This window comes from Glandiceps talaboti (assembly GCF_964340395.1).
Source record: "Glandiceps talaboti chromosome 2 unlocalized genomic scaffold, keGlaTala1.1 keGlaTala1_2_unloc_1, whole genome shotgun sequence".
NCBI classification, from domain to species: Eukaryota; Metazoa; Hemichordata; class Enteropneusta; family Spengelidae; genus Glandiceps; species Glandiceps talaboti.
The window spans coordinates 240,373-251,215 of NW_027554289.1; the positions used below are offsets into that span (position 1 = coordinate 240,373).

General features: G+C 34.0%; 1 protein-coding gene across 1 annotated transcript; it reads right to left on the minus strand.

Moving 5' to 3' along the window:
• Positions 1-3,363: 3,363 nt before the first annotated feature.
• LOC144453255 (acyl-coenzyme A thioesterase 1-like) lies at positions 3,364-9,374 on the minus strand. The gene is made up of 9 exons (XM_078144528.1): positions 9,188-9,374; positions 8,431-8,660; positions 7,540-7,797; positions 6,960-7,129; positions 6,449-6,565; positions 5,236-5,321; positions 4,651-4,741; positions 3,826-4,027; positions 3,364-3,482 (listed from the first exon to the last, which is right to left on the minus strand). Exons 1-9 carry the CDS (start codon positions 9,280-9,282, stop codon positions 3,364-3,366), a joined length of 1,368 nt encoding a protein of 455 aa, XP_078000654.1. The 5' UTR covers positions 9,283-9,374.
• Positions 9,375-10,843: the final 1,469 nt, after the last annotated feature.

The following is a 10,843-nucleotide window of genomic DNA, read 5'->3' on the forward strand; positions in this document are numbered from 1 at the left end:
TGCTCTTTCTACATTCCAAATTCTTTTGAATGAATATATAAGAAATATATAATAATGATTATATATCATGATAGATCATGGTCATTTTAATTGTCATATAACGATTAATTTTAGTCAAATATCACATGTTGACTGCACAACATCACCTTGAAGTCTTCCATGTCATTTATGAATCCTCAAAGTGATAGTTTGATCTGAATCCAGAACGCCTCCCACTCTCATAAGGAACGGGGTGATATATATATATCCATGTCTGCATCATATCATACTTTTCTGTGTAATAGTATTGTTTAATTTAGCAAGGTTATTTATTGATGTGTATTTTGATGAGGACAGATTATGTATAATACTGTATTTTAAATTTGAATCCAAATTTCATGAACAAAATATTATGTTTTACATATTGCCTTTGAAGCTTTAATGTCAATTAAACTTTATTTTAATAAAATGAAATAAACAGATCTGATTTACAACAAAAGTACCGGGTTATTGGTTATGTTTGCACAAATTACATCACTTTGATGTGACTTAATAAACAACTTAAAAGATAGAAAGCTGTAAGGGACTGGTTCGTCAGGTTGATTTGTTTTACTTGCACGTACAGTGGGATTCTGTGAAGAGAAATGTTAACATGAAGCCAAGACATGTTTTAACTGTAACATATTGAAAAGGCATTCAGATGATGATTGTAACATTGACAAGGCATTCAGATGATTGCAACATTGGCAATGCATTCAGATAATGATTGTAACATTGACAAGGCATTCAGATGATGATTGTAACATTGACAAGGCATTCAGATGATGATTGTAACATATTGACAAGGCCTTCAGATGATGATTGTAACATTGACAAGGCATTCAGATGGTTGTAACATTACAATGCATTCAGATAATGAATGTAACATTGACAAGGCATTCAAATGATTGTAACATATTGACAAGGCATTCAGATGATCAATGTAACATTGACAAGGCATTCAGATGATTGTAACATTGACAATGCATTCAGATAATGAATGTAACATTGACAAGGCATTCAAATGATTGTAACATATTGACAAGGCATTCAGATGATCAATGTAACATTGACAAGGCATTCAGATGGTTGTAACATTGACAATGCATTCAGATAATGAATGTAACATTGACAAGGCATTCAAATGATTGTAACATATTGACAAGGCATTCAGATGATCAATGTAACATTGACAAGGCATTCAGATGATTGTAACATTGACTGCATTCAGATGATGATTGTAACATTGACAATGCATTCAGATAATGATTGTAACATTGACAAGGCATTCAGATGATTGTAACATTGACAATGCATTCAGATAATGATTGTAACATTGACAAGGCATTCAGATGATGATTGTAACATTGACAAGGCATTCAGATGATCAATGTAACATTGACAAGGCATTCAGATGATTGTAACATTGACAATGCATTCAGATGATCAATGTAACATTGACAATGCATTCAGATAATGATTGTAATATTGACAAGGCATTCAAATGATTGTAACATATTGACAAGGCATTCAGATGATGATTGTAATATTGACAATGCATTCAGATACTGATTGTAACATTGACAATGCATTCAGATAATGATTGTAATATTGACAATGCATTCAGATGATGATTGTAACATACTGACAAAGCATTCCGATGATGAATGTAACATTGACAAGGCATTCAGATGATGATCTTCTATTTAAGTATCTTACCAATCTAGTAATTCCCAGGTTCAAAAACCAATTTTGAAATTATAAAAATGTCATTTTTACCTCCCCGTAAGGGTATGGGAGGTATTAATCGGGGAATGTCTGTCTGTGTGTCTGTCTGTCTGTCTGTCTGTGTGTGTGTCTATGTCATCATTTTCTAAAAATCGGCTGGCTCAATTGTAATGAAATTTGGAATGTATAATCTTTAGGGTAATGGCTAGACCTGATTAGGTTTTGAGCCAGATCTGTTAATGTTTAATTAGAGAAATTTGCATATTAATGAAATCAACTAATTAAGGAATATCTTAAGACTGCATACCTCAATTTCAATATAAATTAGTATATTCGTTAAACATAACAACATACATTTGTCCTATAAAATTTGTTGATGTACCTTACAGAGTTAACGAATAATTTGCATAATTAATTATTTTTGGTAATTAGGCTATATCTTAAGAATGCATACTTCATATTCAAAATAATTTAGTACATATGTCCTATCAAGTTTGTTGATGTACCTTACAGTGTTAAGGAATAATTTGCATAATTAATGATTATCGGTAATTAGGCTATATCATAAGAATACATACTTCAATTTCAATATAATTCAGTACACACGTTAACCATAACAATCGCATATGTCCTGTAAAGCTTGTTGATGTACCTTTCAGTGTTAATGAATAATTTGCATAATTAATGATTTTCGGTAATTAGGCTATAACTTAAGACTGCATACTTCAATTTCAATACAATTTAGTACATACGTTAAACATAACAGAGTGCATATCTCCTATAAAAGCTGTTGATTTCGTTTGAAGATTTAGTGAATAATTTGCATAATTAATTATTTTCGGTATTTAGGCTATATCTTAACACTGCAAACTCGAATTTCAATATAATTTAGTACATACGTTAACCATACCAAAGCGGATATGTACTATAAAATATTTGATATAGCTTGCAGTCAGTTTTAATGAAAAATTTGCATAATTAATGATTTTAGGTAACTATGTTATATCTTAAAAATGCAAGCTTCAAATTTCGCATATGACGGTACATATATCAACCATAATAATACGCACCTGTCCTATGAAGTTTGTTCCTACTTTTACCTTTAATGAGTATTTTGAATAATGAACGATATTCAGTAATTAACCAGTATCATGCACTCTTCAAATTCCATATAATTTGGCACATACATTAACCTAAGAAAGCACGCTTGTCCAAAACACAAAGCCTGTTACCATAGTTTTTTTTTTTAGTTTAATGAGTTATTTGCATAATTAGTGATTCCCTTACGGGAGGCATTCAGTTTAAATCTGGTCACAAAAGTTGCAGCAGAGGTTGGGAATTTCATTACCTTATTGTAATTCTTAGTGACATAATTAGCAACTACGATATCAAGTACACAACACACAACTAGAAATGTAACCAGTATGTTAACAAATGATTTCATAAGTACACAACAGAGTACAAAAATCTAATTTTTCCAAACTAGGGGTACATGAACTTGAATTTGAGAAGACTTTTGTCTTAGAGACCTTCAGTGAAATTTGTTCAAAGTCACACTTTTTCAGTGTTGTCTTTCAAAAATCACAAAACATGTCTTCATCATTGAGTTTCATATTATCAGAGTTTACTGTTCTCAGTTTGTAAATGTCGATGAAACCACTGTAATATCTCCTTCCAGCATTCTTGTTGAGCATCGGCGTGTGGTTTGGCTTTCCCTCCCCAGGCTAGAGAAGTCCCTGTAATAAAGCAAGACATCGCCAATACATGAGATAGAATCATCAGGAATATAAATAGGTTCCCTCTCTTATTGTTGCTGGAAAACCTATTCCACGGTTTTATACTCATCTTTTCATTTTTCATTTTTCATTTTTATCATATTTTTATATTTTTATATTTTTATCATATTTCATAGAATACAAATATGATAAAAAAAAGAATTCTTGCAATAATCAATCTGGGTATAACCACACACTCAGACAATGACAAAACAATTAAATACTTTTTAAAAAATGAAAAATGGCTGCATCATTGCTGTCAACACCAGTCTAGTGGTGTTTTTGCTGGCAAAACCAAACTTACCCAGACTGTGATATGATGATTTACAAAATGGTGTGTATGCCGGTTCAAGCAGGTGACCAACATCTGGGTAACTGAGTAACTTGTAATTAGTTTTGTTGTAAGATTTAAGTCTTTTCACAGTTTCTTGGGCATAAAATGAACTCTTCCAATTCAAGTCATCTTCACCAACCATCAGTAGCAATTGCGCTTTCATTTTTTTAAGCTGAAAATGATCATATGAAAACGATAGTTTGCAGTGCAAATATTTTTTTTTCATGAGCATAGTATGTGCTTCAGAAACAAAAACCTTAAACTTTTGCTGAAAGTTACTTTGTCCAAGAAAAGTAAAACTCATTCATTAAAAATCATTAAAAACAATCAAGAGCCGCTCTACAAATTTGTGAAATAGACATCAAAATGACATCAAATTTAAGTCATTCTAGAATTTAATATGGCCGTAGAATCCAATAAAATGATAACACCAGAATTAATTTCTGTCTGTGAGATGTTGATTAGTACCTAACTTAAGAAATGCTAGGGAATTTAATATTTTCCAATTGTAGTTGTCATGTAAATGTTAACGTGTAATGTTTCTACTAAGTGGACACTTAAAGTCTATTCTGTACATATCTCGTTATACTTTAATATCTAAGTTCTTATTCTGCTGAAACTTCACAAACAACTTAATTTTTGGCTGACATCAGAAAGACAAATATCGAAATTTGTGAATCAAAAAGATTTGATTAAATTATATTTTCGTGAAAATTTTCTTTTGTATGTACAGTACACGGTAGCAAAATAGTAAAAATCATGAAAGGAAATTTAAGATTAAAACAGTAAACTTACATCAAAGATGGCTTTTTCATTTGGTTCTTCTAACAATTCCAAACATGCATAAGTGCCATCATCTTTAGAAAGAAATCTATCGTATGAACAGCTAGAGAATGAAAAATGATTTTAGACAACAGTTACCAACATATATCAGTATGAGTTGACTAGTATACAGGTGCATGTAATCATCATAATAGATCGTTTCGTATAGGGTTTATGGATGCAATCATGCAAAGTACTCATTTTTTTTTACAAAGATGCTGTTTATCAGATAGATAGTATTCATCATGTGTTATGGTCAACTACCTAACATCTGTAACCGGCTGGTTATACCGCCACCTAGGGCTCAGCTGTAACTATGGAATATGTCATTCTATTGCAAAGCATTCAGACGTTGATAGATCAAAAACTCAACTCTAAAAATATGAACTAAGTCTTATTCCTTATAACCTTTGAAATTCAGTCATTATGTGGTTTAATATCATGAAAATATTTTTTTGTTTTTTGCAAGATTATACTTCTTACTGAAGCAAAGTTTTACACTAGAGCAGTCCTATAGTTTAGATTAATTAAGACGGTATACAGATTAGGAGTGCTTACTCTGTAAAAGGAAGCAACTGGCCCCTAAACATCCTTGCACTGTATGTATGCATATGGGAGCCATTAAGACTTGCCACTGCTTTAACCTGGTGATGAAAAATAGGAAACATTAAATTGGTGGTGGTGGTGGTGGTGGTGTGTGTGTGTGTGTGTGTGTGTGTGTGTGTGTGTGTGTGTGTGTGTGTGTGTGTGTGTGTGTGTGTGTGTGTGTGTGTGAGGGGGAGGGTTGAGATTATTACAGTAACTGTAGATAGAGATTATATAAGGTATTTAATAATAATTATTTTATCAGTCCAAATACATTCTGAAATTGCCACTTAGCAGTGCCCTAGAGTTGAAAGTTGGAGGAAACCAGAGTACCTGGAGAAAATCTGCTTTGTTTGGCACAGTCAAACTGAGCATTGCACTTATTACATGCAGACCTGGTTAATTTTTAATCAAACCCAGCCGACACCAGGTTGAACCCAGACTGCAGTGGTAAGAGGTGTATGACTATGAGCATTAAACTGTTCAGCCATTGACAACCCATAATTTGGTTCAATATATTCTGACATGTATTTTAAAGCTAATATTGTGAGCATTGAAATTTTGTGTCAAATGCTGATGAAGTTGCATATATTTCAACTTCAAATCATAATTTATAATAACAGAAACCGATGGTGCAATAAGTTAAGAGAACCCCCATGCTGCATTGGTGCTGGTGTGGTATACTTGGGGTATTTGTATTTGTCTTTGCAAATGTTCTCTATAGCCATACGTTCATAGCAAAGCAAGGTAAAGTGCAGTTAAAAACACCAGAAGCATGATTGCAAATACCCTGAGTACACTGGTACTCATGCATCATGGAGGTCTGTTTTTAAGTAGGTAGGTCTATTTGTGTGAGGGCGCCCCGTCATGGCATACCTTACAGACCAGGAATGATCATGTGCCTAATCGGCGTACAAGAATGAAATATTTGTAGTACAATGTATTTCACTGTAATTATGTAATTATGATAAAGCAATGTATATCCTCTGTGTATATCTTATGAAATAAGAATATAATTAAAAAGAACTTGCATAATAATATTACATTCTTCAGCATGTAGGGGTAATTTGCTGTCGTCTGAAAGTTCTTCACATGATTCAAAATACTAGATTCAGTTGTTGATTTTAGTTCTACATATCAGTGATTGATAACTGTTATCTTGACTAACAGGACACATTTGGATTACCTGGTCTGGAAAATAAACAGCCATTGCAAGTGCCATTTCTGCTCCCATTGATATTCCTATTGTTGCTACACCTCCTGGTTTTATATAAACTTGTCTTTGGAACCAGTTCAGGGACTCCTTAGATAGAAGGAGGAAATTGGTCAGTTTAACCTTTAAGTCATGAGGTGAACTATTCCAAGTGATTCTTCCTATTTGTTGAAAGAATAATTATCTTCATTATCATTATCATTGCTGTCATTGTCATCGTTGTCGTCGCTACCACCACCGTCACCGCTGCTGTCATCATCATCATCATCATCATCATCATCATCATCATCATCATCATCATCATCATCACCACCACAAAGACCACCACAATCACCATGATCAGGGAGGTTTTTTAAATAATTTCTTTTTGGTCTATGTTAAAACTAAAAGAAGATAGCGATTTGATGTCAGTTCTTCATGTTTCTATCTTAGTAAACCAAGTTGCCAATAATCTGATAAAAGGTGAAAATAGTTCAATGATTACCTCAAAATAATCAAAATCAAAATCTCGATAAGTCTTTGGCAGATCATCATATCCACAGAATGCTAATGCGATCACAGCATAGCCATGATTTGCCAACATGGCCGCTCTCATTTCCATTAGTCCGCCAGTAGTACCATATAAATCCACTATACCAGGAAATGGACCAGTACCTTGGAGAATGGGGTATGTAAGACAAAGAAACCAGGATCAATTTTGAGTGTTAAAGGCCACCCCTCCCCTCTCCAGTGGTTTTCATCCAAGGATCAGTGATTTCATTTTCCACTCAAAGATCTATGATACAATCAGCTTTCTGTGAAATGAATACTCAAGTAGAATCCTTCAGGCTGACCAAGTCTAAGAAGTAGAAAAGTATTATACTGACTCTTACACACATGATGATATACTCTACATATTTCATACAATATATCCTATCATTCCACAATCATGACAATTCAATTGTTTGATGTGAGTTTTGAATCAAGTCCATGCCACTCTCACTCTCTTGCAGTGCATGGATGTCTTGAAGTTGAAAATCTACTGTCATGTTTACACAATAGTTTTCTTTGAAATATTAACTTACCTTTAGGTTTTAAGACAGTACCTCTGACTCTACCTTCTCTCACAGCTATCCTCTCAATGTGTTTATCCATGTAATGGCGTTCAATGACTGCGGTACTGATTGGTGATATGTCTTGAAACTCTGGTGTGTCAAGGTGGCCTGGATAGACTGCGAATTCCATGATAGATGGTTTAGTCACATCTGTTTTTGTAAATCTTAAACCTGACCTTTGACCTGGTGACTGCAGCATACTCCAGAATAAACCCATTGGCTCTATTCCTATAATTGTGACATGAATAACATTTTTATAATTAAGTCACTTTGTATCATTAATTGGTCACCCCCCCCCCCCCCATCTCAAAGAAGTATAACAATATATAACTATAAATAATAGCATGAGCTGAATATGTACATTATATCTAGAAATTGTATTACCACCTATATTACAGTATTGTCCTTATAGACTGAGAATGAATGTTCATTGACTCATGGGTTCACAATTTAGAATGAAAATTTGCTTCAAAATTATTAAGTTGTAATTGTAATACAATGTACAGTTTGTTAACAATAATGGATATGTTTATGAACATGCATATACTAGTATACCACACAATAAATCACAGCAGGTATGCAAATGAAGTGCAAATTATAAAACATACAATGTCATCTATCATAAATTCCAAATTCATCTCTCTGTGCCTCCTGCCCCCCCTCCCCCCTCTCTCTCTCTCTCTCTCTCTCTCTCTCTCTCTCTCTCTCTCTCTCTCTCTCTCTCTCTCTCTCTCTCTGCACATTTACAAACCATCATTCTCCTGGGTTTAATGACATTCCAGCTACATCACATAATTTCTCCTTCATGTGTATGATTTATGGCTATAGTAGCTAAAATAGATTGATTTTGAGACGACTGACCTTGATAAGAACCACCAATACATGGTTGTGTTGTGACATCCACTTGTCTATCGATACTTGCAGTGTAGTGACCATGAGCTTCAAATTGCTCCTTTTTTTCATTCTTCACAAGTGATCGTATAGTTACTGGAGTTAATGGTGGTAGATCAGACACACAAACAGATACTCTTTGATCAGCAAGGGTAATTCTTGGATTGACTGTTATGGATGCAGTCATCTTACTTAGGTTCCTACAAAATTGAAACACAAAGCAATGGCAATAAAACAATAAGATATATGGATGTAGGACGTGTCTTCTATAATGTTATTGTCGGTATATGGAAGTGTTTGTTAGTTAGTCCACTCATCTGTCCGTCTTTATGTCTCTGTAATACGTATGTATGTATGTATGTATGTATGTATGTGTGTGTATGTATGTATGTATGTATGTATGTATGTATGTATGTATGTATGTATGTATGTATGTATGTATGTATGTATGTATGTATGTATGTATGCATGTGTGTGTGTCTGTGTGTGTGTGTCTGTGTGTGTGTGTGTGTGTGTGTGTGTGTGTGTGTGTGTGTGTGTGTGCATGTGCATGCGTGCATGCTATGCAAGTGGGTTAACTTACAAGTCTTGTTGAAAGTGCCTGTGGCGATTTCTGTATAAAAACTGCTGATAAAACCCTACTTTCCTCATAATGGCTCTGTTACTAATAATAATTTATAACAATTAACTAAATATGCATAAGGAGTTCGAATTTAAATCTCATTACCTGACAAAGTTAGCTGTTATCTGTGATATTACCGGGGAAAGCGTTCTCACAGTTACCACTGCTACTGTATCTAGTGCACAGTACTGCCTCCACATTATTTGTAAGCTGAACTTTGAGTCCGGTTACAGGCCCCTATTAGACTTTGGACTTCGAGCATCGATCGAGCATCGAGCATCACTGACTTTGAAATCAGCGTATAGATGGGGTCTAAAAAGTAATAAAGCACTGTAAAGTGATACTCAGACTCTTCAGAGCACGAGCCATTAACTATTTCAGCTCTGGAAGTGTGCGCTAGACGTGTCGAGAGTAAAGGAACTATTTGTACATTCATTGATTCAATTTGAAGATTTAAGGGTTTCCCTGTGACGTCACTGCAAGATACGTACACCCAAAACAGGAACGGGATCAGCTTTCTTCCCGACTCCGCAATGTCGAATCTACAGATCATCATGACATTTCCGTTAATATGATAATTCATACGATTAAAAACGTATAACTTTAGGATATAACCGCAGACTGGCCTCGCTAGTCATAACTCTACACATACTATTTTCATGTAGATTATCTATTAAAGTCATTTATTACACCATCGCGTATTGTGAATATTGTATTCATATTAGATTATTAGATTTTTTTTGGTGGGATGAGATGGGGGGGGGGGGGGCTAGCTCTGGATATGGATGTATAGTATGCTACGAGGTTCGACACGTCTTCATCGAGAGGGAAAATGTGTCGAACTCGTAACCATGGTAACCGTAGACATGGTCACGTCAAATAAACTTGTGATTATTTATGTAGCTGTCAATATGACATGCGCCCTCAATGTACACTTCAAAACTACTTGTGTACTTGTTTGATTTCAAGAGCCATGTATTAACATGAAATAAAAAAAAATCGTTCTTTTTAAGGTCTCTACCTAAGCTGTGAATTATGGTTAACATGATACAATACATTAGAGAATAGACAAGATATATATTTCTTGGACCAGGACACTGAATTATGAAGTGTAGATCAAAAAGGCTACATCGATGATTAGATTTTTTGTAATTATATATTATTATGGATATAGAATAATTACTAACGTGGTACCGAATCATCTCTGACCCCGAAATCTTTACATTTAATGTGGATTTAATGTGGGATAGCACTAGATTAATAACTATAGATACAACTTGACACGTAAAGGGAAATACCGCCTTTTGGTATTAGTCCGTATATTTATATCATTGCCCAACGTCTAGGGAGGTGTTAAACTTCTGTATTAATATATGTGTATCCTCAACACTGAAAATCACTGAAGTGAAGGAAATGGGGGCACTATGACAAATGACAACACTCCAGTACTTTAGGTCATTGATAAAGTGATTTCCAAATGTTGCTGTCAACTATTTTACAAACATTAAAGATTTTTCATAAAATATTAAATATACAAGTGTGGTATTATTTTAAATCTGAAATCGACTTGGAAAAACACGATATGTATTCTCGCCTGTTTTATCTGTCACAAGATATAAACCAACTCTCCATATAAAGCTTTAATTAACACAAGGAGTTTACCATCATCACTGGGTTATGGATGTATATTACCCATAATGATATACCCGTAGCGATTCAAATCACCCTGTGCTATATATATATATATATATATATATATAA